This window comes from Pararge aegeria, chromosome 1 (assembly GCF_905163445.1).
Source record: "Pararge aegeria chromosome 1, ilParAegt1.1, whole genome shotgun sequence".
Classification (NCBI taxonomy): Eukaryota; Metazoa; Arthropoda; class Insecta; order Lepidoptera; family Nymphalidae; genus Pararge; species Pararge aegeria.
The window spans coordinates 20306578-20328373 of NC_053180.1; the positions used below are offsets into that span (position 1 = coordinate 20306578).

The 21796-nt window shown below is 34.4% G+C and overlaps 1 protein-coding gene across 2 annotated transcripts in view; it reads left to right on the plus strand.

Annotated features, from left to right (window-relative positions):
- The window catches only part of LOC120626513 (facilitated trehalose transporter Tret1-like), a 113823-nt gene that overhangs the window by 65259 nt on the left and 26768 nt on the right, over positions 1-21796 (plus strand). Inside the window, exons 1-3 of one of the 2 annotated variants that reach the window (XM_039894053.1) lie at positions 7363-7448; positions 8148-8373; positions 13021-13180. In XM_039894053.1, coding sequence (XP_039749987.1) covers positions 8272-8373; positions 13021-13180 — 262 coding nt within the window. In that variant the 5' untranslated portion in view covers positions 7363-7448; positions 8148-8271. Of the gene's footprint in view, positions 1-7362; positions 7449-8147; positions 8374-13020; positions 13181-21796 lie in introns of those variants that run through there. The other variant, XM_039894043.1, reaches the window with a different exon arrangement.

Here is a 21796-nt window from a genome sequence, read left to right on the forward strand (position 1 = left end):
TTATACTTTACGATTTGTCGTAACGTCTTCAGCATTTTCACAGGAAAAACCAACTAATCTTGTGAGCTTGCTGTTTAAAATGTCTTTTGCGTATCGATGCACGGTGATGATATTGCAATGGAAAGGTTTTTGATGTGGTTACTGCCATGGTCTTTTTGGGAAACCTTTTCACAGCCTTCCTTAAGCTAATATGCTACAATCATAATCAGCGTATTGATTGGGGTCGGCTCTCGTAACCATATTTCGCCAAGTTATTCTTATCTTGGGTTGCCGAGAAGTCAATCTGGGTGTCGTTGGTAATCTGGTAAGATTACATTGAAGTTACCAGTGCATTTACTACTATTTAGCGCATTTTGATGGATCCGGTACAAAGGCTCCGGGTGTTTGAATGAACCATGATTTATTTATTTTATTAATACTCTTTATTTGTATACCACTATGAAGTTAGGGAAATAAAATAAAAATACAAATACAATGATGGAAGAAGAATTTAAAAGGCGGCCTTATCGCTTATCATGATATAACGGGTCTCTTAGGTATCAACAAACACATAGCAGATGGGTCTATTTTACGTCCGGCCTTGCGAATTAGGACCTTAATATCATATTTGTCATCGAATCAATAAACTTACTAAGTTCAAATAAAATTATCGTAGGTTGTAAAACTACGTCATGAAGATGTAAAGCGTCGATATGCGAGTAATTTGCCCATGCATCGCATATTTAATGGATGCCCGAGGCGTTAAAATCGCGTTCGGAGAAACAATTTTGTTTTTCTTTTGCAAAATTACACCCGCTTTAGATGTATCACGGATAATATTATATCTTTGTATAAAAACTACGAAAATATTGCGGAGCATGCGCGGCAGTCTCAAACTCAGATAGACAAAGATACAAACCTTCTTCAGAATTGATAATACATTGCCTCTTGGCCTCTTCAACTAACTGCGCCCTACAGTGTTACCCGCGGTAAATAAGTCGTTTGTTTACTTCGTAGTGAAGGCAGGAATATATTTGGTGTAAATATAAGAACTTTTAAAAGTAGCTTATGTTATTTCTGTCCTTTAAACTAATTCTATGACATAAATGAATTGATAGGATGCTTGGATAGGGCGTTAAGGGAGGACAAACCAACAAAGAAACTAAATTTTGCCTTTTCTTTTTTTTTTTGATTTTTGCAAATTTCTAATATTAAGGATGAATAGGAATCGTTTGAAATCGTCACTGCCTTGGTAAAATCTGTGATAATAGAAGTATAGTCTTTGACATTAGAAGATGTTCAAACTTATAATTTAAATTAATTATGGTCAAATTTTGTAACAATAGTTACGATACCATGCTAGTTTCTGGACGCAAAAGAAGAAGTTGTATATCTACGATTTTAATATCCATGGAGTAGGAATTCCTACAAGAATCTTAAGTCCCACCAATGGACGTTCATCTGATGGGATGATTAGTCATACTGACCTACTCACATTTTAATACTGTGATTTAAACTCTTTGAAGTAACTGTTTGGAAATAAGCGATAGCAGTCAGGTGGCTCTATTTTAAGATTTGCGCTCGCTTTCGACGCTTGGGAAATGTCGTCACGTGCTTTTCCACTAAAGAAAATGTATTACAACGAGTTATTATTTGTGTAGATACCAAATGGTATGGGAAGGTAGGAAAGGTGAATTCTATTATTTAGTTACCATTACATGATCGTGGAGCCCCTTCTCATTAATAATCTAGGCTATGATGATACATCAATTGGATAACCAATAGATGTATTACTAAATAGTTAAAAAATTGGTTGACTTAAACTAAAAACAGGTTTCCACAGATAAGTTATATATAAACAAGGGGTAGAACCCAGCAAAAATGCAGTAAATATTAACTAAAAATTAAGTTTATCTAACATGCAACAGTTTATCTAATAGGTTGCGACGTACACTATTCATATTACATATAAAATAAATCAATTTCTGGGTCATTATAAACAGAACTAAGAAGGCGAGAAACACGGATTACAAAACAATTAAATCTGTTCTTAGTTTTAGTTAAAGGTATATGTGCAGAATCTTTTTATGCCTAGGTAAACGTGAAAGTACAATAGAATGTGACTTATTGAGTAATTCTGGACCATCTATTGACTCTCTAACAATGTTAAGTAAGAGTCAAACGTCGATAATGTTTCTACGTATACAAAGGAGTACAAGGTGTAAGTCCGAGCACGATATTTCGTAGGTGTTTTAGGAAGATCAAATGGTGCAGGATATATGATAATGGAGCTTAAGGTGCAATCAGTCTATCTTGATATCGAATCCACCTGCCCTGCGTGGTCTTAGGTTGTAAGAATGAACAAAAGAAGCAGATCATGCACTAGTATGGAATTACATACAAGAGACAAGAATCAAGTCTAGCAGCGGACATGTACCAACATGTTTTTTTTTATTCAACTCCAAGTTAGCCTTGACTGTAATTTCATCTGGTAGTAAGTGATGATGCAGTCTAAGCTGGTAGCGGATTAATCTGTTAGGGAGTATGGTAGTCATACCCGTTATAGGTTTCTACGCGAAATCACACCGGAACACTAAATCGCTTTCGCACAACTGGAAAATGTTTGTGTGATGAACATGAATGTGTTTCAGTGTCTGGGTGTTTACATGTTTATTATAAGTATTTATGTATATTATTCATAAAATTATTTATCACTGCATTCACAAATCTTTAGACTCAATATCTTGGACAATGATATTAAAACGGACCTCATATTTGAGTAAAAACATAGGTAAAGACCACTTTATACTGGTGAAGGGGTTATGAGAGAGTTTTCAATCAACCGTCGTAGTAGGTTAACGTTGACGTTAGTTACACCGATGGATGTGTTAAGTGAAGTGCAGTGTATTATTTAAAGAATAGTTTAGAAAGTGTATTCTTGGCATCACGATTCACGATATGCAAGGGGTCTTTGGCCTACAATCAGAGCATTATATACGTTCCCGGTTGTAGAATTCGTCACTACGAGCTACTCACAATGGCAACACCTGCCAAGTGCGATGAACTGATTGAAAATTATTATTGAAGTGCTCCAAATATCGTGGGTTAAAATAGATGAGGATGGTTTAATAAAAAATCACTGTTGGATTTAATGACATTGTGAGATGGCGATAACAAAAAAAAAAAAAAAACACCCGGCTAAGTTTGTTGTGGGCTTCTTCTTAGACCGGGACGCGTTTGGAACCCTCGTAGCTTTAGTTTTAAGTTTACGAATGTGGTTATCGCCATCATCTCTCTACCGTGTAATTCTTATGTACACATCAAAAGTGCCACCTGTGGGCCTACTTGAATAAAGATATTTTTGACTTTGACTTTATTAAGGCTAGTGTAACTGTAAAATGATGTTGGAAACGAGTAACGGCTGAGTTTCTTGCCGGCTTCTTCGCGGTATCTGCCGTCCGAACCGGTGGTAGAGTCACTATTAATAGACTGACTTGACGTTTCAAAGGTTCATATATAGTAAGCCTACTTAAAAAAAGTTGTGTGTACTTATGTAGACGCGTTAGAAGTTATTCGTCTTTGGCGTAACAAGATCAAAATCGTTTCAAAAATTGTATCTTTCGCCTTATTCTATGTTTGTTGACAAAACGACTATAACTATAGAAAAAATGGTATATGTTACATTTAAAGTTGTATTATAACGCATTATCTAGTCAAATAAAGTTTTTTATATCGTCAAATAACACAAAAAATATTTCTAAATAATTAAAGAAATGGACATAATAAATATAATTCAAGGAATATTAATAATCGTTTTATTGTGACGATGTGCGCGCGCATCTTAAAAATTTGCTCTCATAATTTTTCCCCAACGCGCCAAAAGAAGTATTACTTTTCAATAAATTAATTTTAAACATGAATTTAGTAATTACTCATGGTATTCGTTGCTTTAGTTTATAAACGGAATATTTTCCATCCATTTAACCGAATAAAAAAATGACAACCTGGTTTTTCTTTGCCATCAGTTCCATGCTAGGTGGCATGTGTTGCGGAGACCATAACTATAAGTTATAACAGATAAAAGTGGGTTTAGTTTGTTTATATCCCATCTTAAATATAACGAAATTCATATAAATCACTATTTAGCTTAATTCAAAGCCATATGAAACAGCTTAATGTCTAAATTTTAAGCTTTAATTACAGTATATCCGGCCAAAGAACCTTGAAAATTATGACACCTCACCACAATTCTTGGGCGCATAAAACTTTGTATACGATTGTATTCCCAAAGGCATAGCAAATAATGGTTAAATTCGCTTGAATAAACGTGAGTTTAGCCAGATGTTGCAGTGTACATTTAAAATAATCACGTACCATTGACCCGGTTATGCCTGAGGTCTTTGTTCAGCGTACTTGTGATCCTCTGAAAGATATATAGCTTCTGTACACTGTAACTATCAAGTCGCGGCAAAGAAAAATAATGAGAAATATACCAATGCAATATCATAGCTATCGCCTAAGCTAATCTAACCATTTATAAAAACACAATTTGATATAACTTAAATATATAAATTAGTGTAAATAAGAGATTCTGAGAAATCGGTACTAAAGTCGAAATAAATTGCCGTCAAATTATTGTAAATAATAAAAATAAATAAATATAATAAAAATAAATATACTACGACTATACATAAATCGCCCACACAGCTTGTCTTCTGAGTTTAATTTTTTATAATTACATAAATACTTTATAATTACATAATAATTGAAAAACAATCATGTTCATCACACAAACATTTTACAGTGGTGAGAATCGAACCCACGGCCTTGAACTTAGAAAGCAGAGTCGCTGCCCACTGCGCACATTCGTCTATTATTGAATGAAAAATAGTACGTGAGCGTTCTTCAAAATAAAATATTATTTTTCTATCCAAAGAAAAAATACTAGCTGATCAAAATTTCTGGAATAAGCGAAAAATATTTCTCTCTTATATTATCCACTGGTAAGCAAACCTTACAAAATGCGTCAATACTGGTCTATGAGCTGAAAATAGTTATTTGTTTATAATTAAATACGAAACCTAGACGTTTTACATTTGTATGTTTGCTTGTTATTTCCTATCCGATCGCTTTGACGCACCTCCTAAACTTTATTTATTATTGCTTGTACGGGAAATGCACAAATACACGAAGCATTAGCATGCTATTCCAATAATTAATTGTGTAAAATATAAACTAACTCAACAATGATTCTGGAATTTTTGGTATCTTTACAACATAACAGTGTCAATTTTGTAGTATACAAAAAGATTAGAGTATCGCTACAATATTGACAGCTCTAAAAGTAGGTAATGCTTTCCTTCTCACTATTATTAACGTGGAAAGGGATAGCACTAATTTTCTCTCTCTCTGGTCGTTCAGCACTGAAGATCGTGGTCCTGGTGAGATCTTAACTTCACGTTGGTAAACTGTCTCCATCGGCTTCTGTTGGAGGCCATTTTGGCGGTTGGATAGAAGCCTAACTTTAGACATGTCAATTTAGTTTAGCTTAGGGATTTACGTACAACAGAATTAGCATCAATGACAGTTGAATAAAACATCCTTTAGCGTAGGTTGCCTAGCTTTTTCCAGTTCAATTTTACAAAGTTTTTGGAATGCCACAGTTTTTTTTGCACCTGATAACAATAAAATGTTTGTATAAAGAAATATGGTATATACTCAAAAATAAATTTTGTCCTGAGATTAATTTGAATATTTCCGTTCTTTAGTTAGGAAAGTACAAAAATTTATTATTATTTTACTTTGGTATTTTATATAAATTAGAGGAATAAAAATAAAGTCATTTAGTTTTCAAAAAATTTTGCTAAATAAAGATAGTGTAATACTATCTTAGGCATCTTTTGTTCACTTCGTAGAAAGTAATTAGATGGTCTCCAATGTTGATAAAAAGATTAGTACGAAACTAATTAGTTAGAACGATGTTCTCACACAGTAGGTAGGCTTAGTGCATTCAGTTGCTACGCAGAAGATACGAAATAAATTAAATATTATTCAAGTTAACTTATGCCTGTATTCCCTAATGACGAACAATGCCATGCCGAAGTAAGTAGCGCATAATAAAAGTAGATTCCTAGTCAACTCAAATAACCTAACTTGTCTATGATTCTTGCCACGAGGTATAAGTATTTTGTGTTTGTATTATCATATTTTTCATTTTTCGTATGGATTTAAGGTTAGTAAAAAAAACCTAATTAATATATTTTCAAATGTCAAGTATCAGTTAAAGAGTTCCCTAAATATTGTGCACCGCTGAATTGGTGTCGTAACTTAAGATGAACATTTAAAAGGAATGAGTATGACCGTATCTAAATAAGCGATCTTCAGCTGTCACTATTTGTACAGGGCAGTATACGTGTAAAAAAACATAGGATAAAAATACAAAATCCATCATCAATACTAGGCATACATACAAAATAGTAAAAAAAGTTCTTCATGAATTTTCACTAGAAAGACGTTTCTATTCTTGGTTCGCGGTAAGCATAGCACGTTTACGTTTCTGCGAGATAACATCTGCGATTTGTTTACCTTTCAACTGTCTAAAGAAAATTTTGCGAAGGTACGAGTTACATATGAAAAACTTTTTTTACGGTAGAGATCAAATGAGATGGAAAACCCTCAGATCAAAGCCTCTTAGGTTTATGTACAGAATCAACTTTTACTTACTTACTACTTGCATAAACGTAATTTGGTAAAATAATATGACATCCCGTTATTTTTGTAAATGTGCTGCCGTCTTTAAAAAAATCATCAATGAGTATAGCAACCCTACGAATAAAATGTTAATTAAACAAACTATTCTTGAAAATAATTTTAAAAATAAATGAAATTATGGAAAAACTAAATAAATAATATTAATTTTAAAAAGGGCGCTTACAGATTTTGTCTCTAATGTTTTTGTGTTCCGTGTACAAATGTTTCGTGAGAGAGTTTCTATAACATGAAGACACGCTAATTTGTGTTGCCATCTTCGTTTAATTAGCAATAATATTTTAACGCGTTTAACTGCTAAGTTTTTGGTCGTATTCACCGTACATTATTGATGAAATACATGAAAACCCATGTCAATAGCGAATATTATGAGTCTGCTATTGGAATAAAAAACAAACAGTTCCATTTGTTTGGATTGACCGGTCTATTATGATATAATAACGATGGACGGTGACGTCACAACCGTCGTATGCTTTTGTCTTTCAGTCATTGTATATGATTGTAGCGCTTGTTATGATCTTGCAATGCATCTTAGTGGTACCCTATCGGTCATACGCGGCGCACCAATGATAGATTCTCGTGTTTTTATACGACACGACTATCAAGACCGTTATAATATTATCATTGTGAAAGCTTTAAAGTGCTTAACAGACTGCTAAAAACAATAGCAGGCTCTAGATTTAACGCTTGTTATGGTGTTGGTATGTAATTTTTTCAAGCAGTAGGTACGACTATATACCCTAATATGATATTATAATGCTACTGTGTCGTAAAATGTATTTCGTTGTGTGCGTGGTTATTTAAAAATAGGAGGTTCTACATTCGACGGTTGCTTTTATGAATGTGTTTTGTTTTAAACTGCAGATAATTTTATTTTATTTTACTACTAGTATTGTCAGTTTATGGGAAAGTTAAAGTGATCAGTTATTTTTAAATCTGCTTAGTATCCGGAGGTGCTATGATTAACAGTTATATCCATATTTTACTATGCTTGGTTAGCAGTGTAGGTTGTGTTAAAAACAAATTTTTTGGGTGTATTTACGTTATTCTTTATTTTTATGGACTCATATATTACATACACAAATATTTTCAACTTTGGTAATATAGGTTTCAGTTTCAATTGTTTGGTTTATTTTCGTTATTTCTTATACTTTCCTTAAATGGACATGAGAAGTTTTTCCTTATTATTCAATTTAAATTGTTTTATGAATAAGTACTTATTATATGTTTCAATTATATCATCGGCTCGGTATCAGCGGTTCAGCCAATTACTTGCTATACTTACTTTAAAAGTATAGCAAGTAATAAATTCGCCTAGTTAACAATTAAAAAAACATTCTACTTAAAATAAAGTTATGCTTTGAATGTAAGTTTAAACAGATGTTTTATCTTTGTTACAGATAAAAGTGGAGTTCAAAAAATGACATAAAAGAACGAAAACAGTGGACTTTTTTTTCTTAATAGTTAACACAATATTCGAATTATATTTATTTTGTTGGTGAAGTGAATAATAAATTCGTGTATATGAGTGAGAAGGCGTGTTTGGATAAGATGACGAACATCTCTCCGGAGACCAGGATCATGATGATGAGGGGGGAAGATGGAAGGCAGGGCTACAGGCGACAAGTAAGTGTTTACTTAATTTTTTTCAAACGACAACGAAAATTTTTTCAATCAATTGTAATTATTTGATATTAATGAAATCGCTTCATTAATTTCAAAAGGTAATTTTATAAGAGAAAGTGTTTTTTAAACCGACTGCAAATTAGAATGAGGATGTTCTCTATTTGACCTGTGTTTTTTTTGTATGTATGCTACGCAAACCCTGCCAATTATGAGTTGATTTTGATGACTTCTTTTCTTGGTAGTGTACCCATTTAAATAAAGAAAAATATGATGATGATGTTTTGGGGGTCCCTAAATTATTATTCGTATCAATAGTATATAGACTAATGGAGATCAAGATTTATGGAGGTGTTATTATATTTTATTCTGTCATGAAAAAGGTTTCTAGATAACATAAAAATATAAAGATACTAATCATCATCGGTATGTGAAAAGCTTTTTCATTATTAGCAGCTTTAGTTAAAGGAATCATCCAAAACTTTCCTTTCTAGATTAATCTAGGAGTCTATTTTTAATTGCTGATTTCAAGTATCCACATGAATGCCGTTTTATTGTTCACCTATTTAAGAATTTGGACATTTGGTGCTTAAATATAACCTACCCTGCAGGCCTACGCTATGTGCCGGCCTTCTCCGTCATAGGGACAAAGATTTAAAGCTGAGGTTCACCAAGCAAGTCCAATGTACTCAAGCAAGGGTACACTTCAAACTTTCTTATGGATAAGTGAAGGCCTGTGCGCAGAATTGGGTTATTAATAAACTGAGAATCTGTCTTATTAAAGAAAACCAATATCGCTAATCCACGGTGATGCTGCAAAAGTATTACGTAATTTGCTTTGTACGGCTTCTGTCGTTTTCAATTCAATCAAATTGCATTCACGCGGCTTTCCCATTTCATTAGCTGAAGCAGTAAAATATTACCGTACCGAGGAAGATATATTAAATTTTTTACGACCACTTCGACAGTAGGTACTTATATTTCACATACAAGATTATTGTATATAATAACATGTTCAATAGAGCTAAACTGGTATTTAATTCAAAGGTTAACATCCCTTCATTTATAGGTATCCAAAAAAAATCTCAAGATTCGTACTGTATTTGTTTGCTCGCGATTTTGTCCGACGAAGTGCGAGACCAAGGAATCTGTTGATGATTGAAAAGTTTGTAATATCGCCGTTTTTACTGATAGACGTCAACTGCTGGATGTAGGTATTTTGTGGGGATGTCCACATTCCATGGTCCAATGTTACTTTCATCAAGCGTTCCCTGAAACTCGCTTGATGCCGACGGAATACCTAGTAAGATTTTACCAATGCCACGTTTCTTCAAGCGTAGTCGCCATTCCAGTGATAGCATCTATCGTCCCTCGAAGCCATTTATCCCGCATAACGTCACTTCCTCTTCCTCGTTGAGTATTATGGGTACCAGTGATTCTTCTACTATGCGTTAATATGTAAATTTAGATAAATAACTAATTTATAGCTACATTGTTATTCTGGCTGATTGCTTCACAGTTTCCGGTGTTTAACCAGGGTCTGTTTATTATTGTAATCGAGATTTGGCAGGCAACCAGCTAGCAAGGAGCAAACGTTCGATACAAAACAGTTATCATTAATGCTGGGTTAAGACCATGCCATTCCTATGCAACTAGGCAGGTTACTAATTTCAGAGCACAATTTTTACTTTAACCTGATTACCTTTACCTGGTTACCTACCTTGATGATGGTGATTAATTTAGATTGATCTTTAGATTTCATTTCAACCCTCATAACATCATTGCTTAGATATTCCTTCGTATATCTCAAAACCACCTCAAAAATCTTGAATTCTCCGCTGCCTGATCAAAAGTCTCGTCGACGTCTCTTCCTAGCGCTGTACTTTAGGTTGCATCATTGTGTGTAAACGCTGGTCTTACTTAAGTAACGTTCTTAAGTGATGGCTTAAGGTAATGGCACGATGGAACTGTCAAGGCTAAAATCAGCTTTAAAGTCAATAACCCATCCAGTCATTGGGATTTGGAACAGACTTGAATTTGAAATTGTAATTAGGCCCCAATACTCCATCGTTAGGTCCTTTCACCTTATGTTACCCTAAGTATGATAGGTCCCCCTATTCTTGAGATAGGGCTTACAACTCCAATTTTAGATTTAAATTCGGTCATGGTTCGGTTTAAATGGGTTATAATAAAATGGTAACCCTATATGGTATAACAAATATAAGTCAGTATGTCGATCATTGACCCTATCCCAAATGCTCCGGCATCAGCGAGGGCAATTAGGGACGTGACATCGTTTCCGGGATTGCATATCGAATTATCGATATTATACATCGTAAACACTCGGTTACAATTTACGAGTTACAGCATTAGATTGATTAGTGTTTCTTTATTGATGAATGTTGGTTTTAAAGAGTGTAGTTGTTGCGTTAGCGGCTTATAAACGATTGCTTTGATTAATTGATATGTATTCAATTAGGCAACTTCAGTTACGAACTAACTGGAATTACGTTACAGTAACAAATGACGAAATTATATTGAAGTCTGTCACTGTATATGTACCTATCTAATTTTATTAATCAACTTTGCATTGATAATTGGATATGTTACCAAACATTCTCATTCATATTTGGTAATTTTGTTAGATAGTATTTATGGTTATGAAATATGTACATAAGTTGTATGTACTCAACCATTACAAATTAAAAAAAATAGTTTGGTTTTACTTACACGTACTTAAGGATAAAACTTACTTGGAAATTTTGGATGATTTCTTATTAACTCCCTGTGTAGTAACTATGGAAATTTTGGATGATTTCTTATTAACTCCCTGTGAATCAAAAACTAGATTCCAAAATCGGTTCGAATGTATACCAGGTTTCCGAAAAAGACGATCCTTACGCTTAATACCAATACCAATAAATTAAAAATTACACATTCTAAGCAAAAAAAACGGGAAGTCGCCAGGCAAAAGTTATTATGCATCGTAAACAAAATAAGTTTTTACTATCATTCCATGAAGATTGATTGGTGCAGTTTATAGGAAAGTCTTTTACGACTTAATGCCTTTTTGATGTCTTCCGCTCTTGTGTTTTTCTAGTTTTAATTGGATCATCATTAAGCTCGTGTTAATACCGTTGATTGAAATAACGAAACGCATTAAATTATTTCTTTAGACACATTGTTTTAATACTGGGTTTATATTTTTATATATCAATTAGACATAAAGTAATAAGATCGGTTGTAATTAAAGGTAAATTTGTTTAATCTTCGTGATAGTAACACCTCAAAATGAGTTATGAGTTGTTTATTTATTTTATTTTAAAGTAAAGAATTTCTTGCATCATTTCTTAATACACTTTCTATACTTGTGGGATAAAATATATATTTACTTACAAAAAGGTAAACGAGGGTGCGAGTGGAAGCAACGAGTTATTAAGTAGCTCATTGACATAAGGGCGAGGTGTTGTCATGGCAACGATATCAAGCGGGTTTTCTAAACCCCCTAACTGAAACTGCCTAATTAAGACAATCAAACGCCGTTGTATCCTTGTCTCTCAAAAATAAATAATTTATTGGCCAATAAATGTATATTTGTAAATTATTGCTGACATTAAAAGAATTGTTTACAAATTCAAGGAATATTATTTTGCTGTTTTTCGTTGGTACCTACTGTCTAATAAATCGGTATTTTTTATTATCAAATTTTACCGGCTTATTACTATATACTCTATTTATTTATTTACTATATACTCTTGTTGTTGATGTGCTGATTTTGAAACATAAGTATCTGGTTTAAAATATGGATTCTCAGTAATTTATCGATAAAAAGGACAACCATAACGTCCATTATAACACTCACGAGAGCTCGAAACATTGATCGATTCCCTCCAGGCTAGGCTTATATCGGTACATTGCGCTAGGGATGTGTCTCGTACGCTGCGTGACATGTTATCGTCATTTCCCACTTAATTGATAGATTATGTAATGCGAGGGACATCTCAATAAAAGATGCCGCTCTTTAAGGCTACATCTCGCAGGTAGAGCTTATTTGGAATTCGACGACTGTGGTACAATTGGGAGGTCCCAAGGAATTTTGGTCTGGTGTCATGGATATTCGAATATCATAAAATTCTGCCATGTTACGCCTACTTCTATCTAAAACATTAATACAACTTTTCATACTCTCCCCAGAAAACCCGGCTAAGCTAGTTGCGAACTCTTCTCAGACCGCCCCGGTCTACCCTGTGTTGGAACTGACATAGCTTTAGTTTAAGTTGACGAATATAGTTATAATCATCACTACAATGCAAAAATATTGTCACGTATCAAAAGTGAATTCTGTAGGCTTTTTAAAAGGAAATTTTAATTAAATAAAGTCTTGATTTGATATTTGAATCTGCTATAACCATATCCTGGGGACGCATATAATATAATATTTAGTCCGCCATCTTTGGGAATCCGCCATATTGGATTTAGAAAGATATCACTCAGTTAATCACCATGCATTGTTATCCAAGTCAAACGTAATGCATAATTTCAATTCAGTCGGTTAAAGTAACTGGTTTTTACTTCAGTTACACTTGACCCATTCATAATAAAAGCTCATGCAAAGAGAAGCACAAAGTTAAAGACTGACTTCATTCACAGATCCTGGCCGCCCTCGCGGTGTCCCTGGGCCCTTTCGCAGCGGGTCTCTCGAAGGGCTACATGTCGCCAGCGATCGCGTCCATGCAAGAGTCCAAGCATGACTGGTCCTTCACCGTTAGCGACCAACAAGCTAGCTGGATTGCCAGCTTGAGCTTATTAGGTAAGTTTATTTATTTATTTATTCGTAATCAACAGCGTTACAATAAAAATATATTTATAAACAGTTTCACTTAAATCTAAGGCCACAAAGATTACATAAATTAATACGTGCGTGTGTATGTGTATTTCTGTCTGTGTGTGTATGTGTGTGTGTATGTATTCATGCCTGGGTGTGTGTACTTTATAGTGCGATACTCCATGTAAGCGCCTGAGTCATGACGTTCTATGTAAAAGTATTATTATTTTTTTTAAATTGTGTTTTGGATAACTGAAAAATATCTAAATTATAATAAACTAAGTTCATAATCAAAGCTTTTATTCTAACTTTTCCTTCCTTTTTTAACACATGCTAACCGGGCAAGTGTCGAAGCACTCCTATTTTTTGTAAGGGTGTGTTCTCAACAGTTATCAACTTAAGGTATCAATGGTGACAATGGTGGCGGAGCGCGGTAGGTGGGAGTTCACCTTAGCTAATTGAATATTTTGGATGTGATAACTATTGTACGTATTAAGTAAGTTAGGGAGAAAATATTTTTGTTATATCTGTTCTGGAAATAATAAAAATATTATTTATATCCCTCGACGCGCGTTTGTTTGTGTGTTTGTCTGTGGCTTCGTATTTCCCGAATGGATGAACTGTTATTAATTTTTTTTTGTTTGAAAGATGAAGTAATCAGAATTGTCCTATGCTAGGCTAGCTGTTTGATAAAAATCGGTCCAAAATGTCCGCCGCCATAAAATGGCGGATGTTATTTTTTTTCATAACTCCGGCAATCTGGATATCAAATTAAAGAGCACTATGACAAATATCGAATAATAGTACAATAATATAAATAAAAATGTTTTTCCCCTAAAAGTTAGCTCGTGATTCTCTCTATCAAAATGAATAGCGAGATGGATCTTTGCTCTGAAACCCTATTTCCTATAAGAAAGGAAGCTTTGTGCCCAGCGGCGTGCACTTCATACATGCACAAAAGCGCTGCCTACCCTTTTTTGGCGTGGTGGAAAAGCTTTATGGCTACCTCCGACCCTTGGGCAGGACAGAGGTTATGCGGGACTCCTCCCTCTAAAGAACTACCGCGGCATATCCCTCTCGTTGGCTTTGTTAGACGCCCTGGGAACGAGCGCTGCCTACCATGCCTACATTTTCATATAACTGGTAATAGAGTAGGATTTTGTCATTTTATGCCATTTTAATATTCACTATTTTATTTTATATTCTATTTAAAATTCATTAATATCACTTAATAAATATTTTGATTTGTTAAATAATTGAGATTAAAAAATTGAACTGATCTAACCGATCAGCACCTTGTCATTGTCAATATTATGGAAAGTCACAATGGTCAGAAAATTTATTAACAATTTTTTTTACAAAAGTAAACAATAAACAAGTATTTTAGAGATTTTCAAAAAACTTTGCATAAAATATTTTTTTTAAAACTTGAATTTTTATTCACAATTGATCCGTTTGAAAATATTGGAAATAAATAATCCTAATTGATTATGATATTTGCCAATAGCTGGCGTATAAGTCAAGAAGCGTGGAGTATGTGGCATATACTTTCGACCAATCCGAATTATAAATAGCGGAAATTACACAGACGTCTAACGTAAGCGTTACTTCCGTCAGAAACAAATCTAAGTTACTCCCTAGTCGCGCCTAAATAAGTTTTACTTCAAAAAAACATACCTATTCAACAAAATGCATAGATATAAACGCTCAGTTGATTAGCAATGTATAGGCTTTAAAATCGTTTAGGAAGATCGTAATTTATAATTTTAATTATAAGAAAGTCGCAAGAGAAAGTATAATGAGTAGGTATAAAGGTATCTACCGCAATGTTGATTTACGTGGTTTTTAAGCTTTCACAAAGATGTAAAATTTTATATAGGCATTTAGGTAAATTGTGGGTTTCTATAATTTAGTTAGTCTTGAGTAGGTAGGTGGAGTCTGCTGATCAGTTATATACAAACAAATTAACTGAATGTTAGATTAATTGGCATTCACGTCGGCATTTATTCTAAGCATGCGAAAAGTCTATTAGCATTTAGCTAATTTAATGAAGTTGCAACATTGTATGGATGCGATAATTCGTATTTTCTCTTCAAATTCAAATTATTTGTTTTAAAACATGACAAAATTTATACATGTTAAGCCGCAGTCTACGTCATGCAAATCTTAAAGTATCTGGGTATATTAATTTATTATACATGTTTTATGTATAATAAATTAATGATTGTGTGATTACAGGCACTCGTAGCTTAACACCTACACCTCAAATTGATGGACACAGGGCGGTTGCAGAACTGGCTCCTTGCGTGCCCTGTGAAGTTTTGCTCTGTTTTTTTCTAGGCGATGGTCTTTCATCTGGTGTGCCATGAGCTTGGTCCGTCAATTATTACTATAAAAAAACCTTTGTCGTCTCATCATCATCAAGCCTATTGACGCCCCATAAAGGTTTGCGTGCGGGTTGGTGGGTTTAAAAAGACCCTACCCGAGAATCACCCAGAACCTTGTGATCCATAGTTGAACCAATAGCCCAACGGGCATCTGAAATCCCTTAAAAAACCAATGGTTCTCGATAGCGATTTGTCTTCAAACAAAAGAAAGCTACTTATTGTTGAGCTCGTAGCCGCAGTTAACGCATTTAATCATGTACATTGTACTCCATTCCTCGCGCAGCGATATTGCCCCAACCGAGAATCGAACGAATTTCCACGTCGTACTTACATACCTACGCGGAATAATCACCATTGTGTTGCACAGATAAATGAACACACAGAGATGCACAAATAGAAAAGTGTTATTTAATTTACACATAGAAAATAATAAATTGTTTATATAGTGCTATTACTATTACTACTATTGCTAATTGTGATAATAGTCGTTAAAGCCCACCAAACCGCGGTGGAGCAGTGTAGTGGGTCTACTCATACCGTGGTAATTACCCATCACTTTACTACTCTTTGCTGTGTAGGCATATGTAGAGTCACCCTGAACCTAACAACAAGAAAAGTTAAAGAGTGATATATTCTTTCTTTTTTAAATTAGGAAAATCTTATAAAAAATAAACTTAACGTGAGTTTTCCCACGGCCAAAAGACCAAAAGTACTCGTAGGTACTCGTATATGAGATAACTACTTTTGGTCTTTAGACCGTTTTACTTATTTCTCATTAAAAAAATACTCGCAACAATTAATTGTTATTACAGAATACAATAAAACATAAAACAAAAGCAAGTAAGCTTTTAAGATAAAAGTTTTGTGTAAATTTAGTTTTTATTTGTACTAATAAATGTTTTTAAAAGAGAACCTTCTTTACAAAGGCGTGGAGGTAATAGTACTTAGGTAGAGTTATTGATTGCAAACTAATGCCTGTTTTCACCAAACCTAGGAATTGCCTCAGTCGGATACCTAGTGATTAAGGTGATTCCTATAGAAAAATCCCTTACACGAGATAGTGTAAGGGATTTTATGTGATATCTAACGACAATAGGCGCAGTCTTAAGTTATGGCACTGAGTCTGTGGATCGTTAAGTTAAGGGGACTCGTAAACTGACAATTATTGACAGATGAAAAAAATATAAATTAGTTTTTTTTTTTAATAATCTGAAATACATACGAAAAATGAAAAATATGATAATACAAACACAAAATACTACACCTTGTTGCAAGAACTATGGACAAGTTGGTGAAAGGTAAATGTATGCCTAGGAATCCTCTTAGAGTAGGTATTATATACATACGCCTTGTCCGTTGTTAGTGTTAACGGGCATAAGACATTAAATTGTTGCCCTAAACAAATGCTGGTACGAGTAAGTCTAGAATAAAGCGACATTTCAAAGTTGTTACTCTATTAGATCGTAAATTCGTAAAGCGAGACAATATCTACACGAGTTTAATCAAATCACGATTCAGGGCACTAAAATAAAATAGGTAGGTAACTTCGTACATATACATATATCTAGTTAAGTAAACATTGTTTAGTTAGACTGCTAGACATAAACTTACTATAAGTGATTCTAACTGGACTTTAGTGAGACTACGTAAAAAAGAAAGATTCAAATCTACGACCTCCCTGGCGCAGCGGTGAGCGCTACGGTTCTAAGTTGGAGGCCCGTGTTCGATTCCCGACAGGGGCAATTTGGGAATACATTCAATTCGTGAATTTTCTCTGGTCTAGCCTGGTAGGAGGCTTCGGCTGTGGCTAGATACCATCCTACGTTCCGGCACGATATCGTGCAGAAACTAATTAGGTGTATGGGTTAAATACAAACTGCCATGCCCCTTTTACCAACAGGTTAGCCCGCTACCATCTTAACTTTGAAAACTAAAAACCAACCAACAACTAAAATATCGCGAAGCTGAAGTGGCAATGGGCGGGGCACACAGCTCGGAGAACCGATGGACGTTGGGGTCTTAAGGTGCTGGAATGGCGACCCCGCCCCGGTAAACCCAGCGTAGGTCGGCCCCCAACGAGGTGGACAGATGACATTAGGCTAGTCGCTGAGAGCCACTGGAGTCAAGCGACCCAGGACCGTGTATTTTGGAACTCTCTACAAAAGACCTATGTCCAGCAGTGGACGTCAATTGGTTGAGGTGATGACGATGATGATTTAATATATTATTATACGTTAGTACTCCTTGAAGTTTAAAAGTTGTATGAGTAAGTTATAAGGTATGTATTTATAATATTGATAATTTTGAATACTGTAATATTATTGGCATATTACAAGCTCGGTACATTTGTAACGCCCCACATTTCAGCGTCTGAGCTATTATTGTGATGAACTAGATTTATTAACGAGCGTTCAGGTTTCACGAGCAGCTTACAGTATTATATTAGAATTAGAATATCCTACATTCTTAGCCAATGACTAAATAATTAACATAAAACATACAACCTATATATTATACGACGATATTGAGATTGTTAACCTATAAAACGAATTCTTTACTTCACTTCCTGTTGTTTTTACACGGTTTTCACTACCTTCACCAGTATGTTATACAAACAAACATACTGGTGAAAAGAAGATGTATTTTCTCATGAAACGGTCAAATATCGTTAAAACTTTGTAGATATATCGAGGACCGATGACAATACACTAATTTAATAAGATTATTCCATTTTCCAAATTGCAAAATAAGATTTTTGTTAAATTATATAATTTTTATATAATAAATAATTTTTTATTTTCAACCATTATATTTAGCAGATTTCTCTAATATTAATAAATTTTATGGTGAATTGGATACCGATTAATTTGCTCTAATAAAAATAAAATTAAGAAAAAACTAAAACAAAAGAGCAATTTTAGGGAAATCCTCAGACATGCAGGTTTCCACACGATATTTTCCTTTGGCGTTAAAGATTGTAATATCTTATAACGTACCTAACTCCGATATTATAAATTATCAATTATAAATTCCCAAATCGCTTCTGCGAAGGTACCCGGGATCTTATAGGTGGGAACTTACAAGATCACAGCACTCAGCACCATATACTATCAGCACTATATACTGACGAAGAGGTTCTACTATTAGTATAGTGTTGTACTATACTAATAGTAGAACCTCTTCGTTAAAAATCTTTTTATGCACAGTAGTAGTAAAGCTTTTTGTGAGAGAGCTAATCGGGGGAAGTACTACCGCCAAGCTTATTTCTGACGCTAATTAGCATTGCTGTGTTTCGGTTTTAGGGGCGTGGTTGCCAGTGACCGTGACCGTCAACCTGAGGCGTAAGTGCTAAGTCTCACGTGAGGCTTTTGTAGGACGTGTTTATTGCATTTTTTCACTTACTATAACAGTCATTTGTTTATTTGGTAGGTCCGATAATCCTTATTCTAAAAAAACAAATAAATAAATCTACTACGACAATACACACATCGCCATCTAGTCCCAAAGTAAGCGTAGCTTGTGTTACGGGTACCTAGTTAGATGACTGATGTATAATTTTATGAATAATATACATAAATACATCATTATAAAATACAGATAAACACCCAGACACTGAAAAACTTTCATGGTCATAACACAAACATTTTCTGGTTGTGGGAATCGAACCCACGGCCTTGGACGCAAAAAGCACGTCACTGCCCACTGCGCCAAACGACCTTCAATAGGCAAGCTTTTGGGTATTAATCTTTTATTTCGTAATCGTCAAACGACTCTGATCAAAGCTATCCTATGTCCTACAACCTATCGCTATTGTTGCAACATTTAATGCTATACGCATCGCCGCGGTGGCTTCAATAAAACATTAAACAACTGCTTCGTACTGATTTATTCCACTTGTACATCTGGTTGGCCAAGCAATTTGTACGTAAACAAACCGACAAGACAGCCGTCTTAATTAATTATGTGTTTCGATTTAATTCAATTGCATTGACTTATACTGAATGTAATGTAATGCTTGCTATTTGATATTTATTTAGGTTAAACCGGTTCTGTCATTCGTGTTTTATTCCAACAAATTGATTTGGGAACGCTGTACTAAACTTCTCTAAATTCTTTCTTCAGACACGTTTTCTTGAAAGTTAGGAGAAAAGGCAAATGATGATTTACAGGTTCTCATGGTGGAATGTAAAAGGATAGTTCAAGTAAAAGGTAAAAAAATGCTCGATACAATTATAATAACCGCAACCTAATAAGAATCGGTCCAGACGTTGAATAGGAGTAAAGTGGCAAAAACACGTACAGAGTAATTAAATACACTACGTCCCTTGTCAATAAATTTTACAGTAACCCACTCTTAGTAAATCCGAAGGTTACGTCAGCACAGTTAAAACATGTGATTAAGGTTTTATTGAAAGAAATACACTGTACGGAAATGTTATTTAATTTCAAGATATAAAATAATCTACCTAGTGCAGCCTGAAGCTACAAAAAAAATGTAAGCCACAATATGTTGGACAATATTTACATACGTAAACATACACTATGTTGGGGCTTCCACGAAACTCCTGGTGGAAAACTCGTCCCTGCCTTCGCGTTGATATTTTTGCCAAATTTCGATGTAAGTTTGCCGGAAGAAAACAAACCCGGCTTGCAGCTGTGTGGGTCCAATCATCATATCAACCCATTACCGGCCGACTATAGGGCACGGGTCTTCACTCACAGTTATAAGGGGTTGAGGAATAGTCCACCACGAGCACCGAAACTTTGAGAATAGTATGTAGAAATCTCAGGCATGCAGGTTTTCTTAGGATGTTTTCCTTCACCGTTTAAGGAAGTCATATTTTAATTACTTAAAACGCAACTTAGAGGTGCTTGCTGGATTCGAAATCGGCCCCCCGAAAGTGAAGTGGAGCTCCTATCCACTGGGCTATCACCGCTTCTAACCGTGTTTATATATTAATTATATATTAATGAATACTATAATTGAAGCCTCTAGTCCTTATAAATTTTCTTTTTTATTAATAAATAAATATGAATAAAATAAGTTTAAAGGTACTAAGTGGAGTGTAACTGTATGTGTAGCTATGATACCTAATGATTTTATTGAAAACTAGGCTACCGGACAAACTTTCAATAACAATGATTTTTATTTAGTCATTTATAGAATATAAATTGCAATCAAGCATGAAACGTCGAAACGTCACAATTTTTATATAAAATTCTTTAAAAAAAAGTTGGATCTCAAAACTTTTTTCTTTCAATATCCCTCAGTTGCTGGAGGATTGTGTCTTTGAACTTAATTTTTTAGTTATAAGCTTCATTAAGAAGCAAATTCAGTGTGCAAAAAATAATTTTAAACGATAGAATCATTAGGTCAAGGCGTGACAAATTCTAGAGTGGCATTGGGCGGGATGTCTGTGATATGGTCAGGATTTCACTCTCCCACTCGGGGAGAACAAGTTCGACCCCTGGCTCGCATCTCTTACTTTTCGGAGCTATGTGCGTTTTAAGAAACCACTTGTTTTACGGTGAATCAAACATTTTGAGGGAACCTGCGTGCGTGTGAAGTCTACAAGTCCGCACTTAACCAGCGTGGTGGACTCGAACTCGTCAGTTTTGAGTGTAAACCTGAGTAATAATGATTCCGTGGAAATTAAGTATGACCCTATAACGGAAAAGCAGTGGAGACTCATCTTTAGATCAGAGATCAAGAGAGTATGATTTATAATCGGCGCAGTGTGGAAATATGTGCATGAAAACTGTGTCCACTAGTGGACTTCTGTTAGCTAGGATTACGACAGTGCTTGCTGACACTAACGTTTTTAGTCTGACGCGCAATTAAATGAACTTTATTTTTATTTGCTTATAATATACATTATTCTACCTTCGCAGTTACATACTTTGGTCTATCTATGTATTCATTTATGCCACATGCGTGTAGACAACTTTAGATTTATAGTGACATGTTAGTTTTAATAAATAAATAATTGATTCAATTAAAAATGTGATATAGTATATAAATAGAAGGTATCTATATATCATTTTCATGAATCTTTCAATTCTTTCTATAATTTGAAAGGATGATAAATACTACATTTAGAAAGATTTTAGTTGCTTTTTGAGTGTGCTCAGGAACTTCACAATCTTGAACCTTATTACCATTGTACCACAGAACAGCGAATTGTCTTGAGCAGTTGTATAATAACGTACTTAC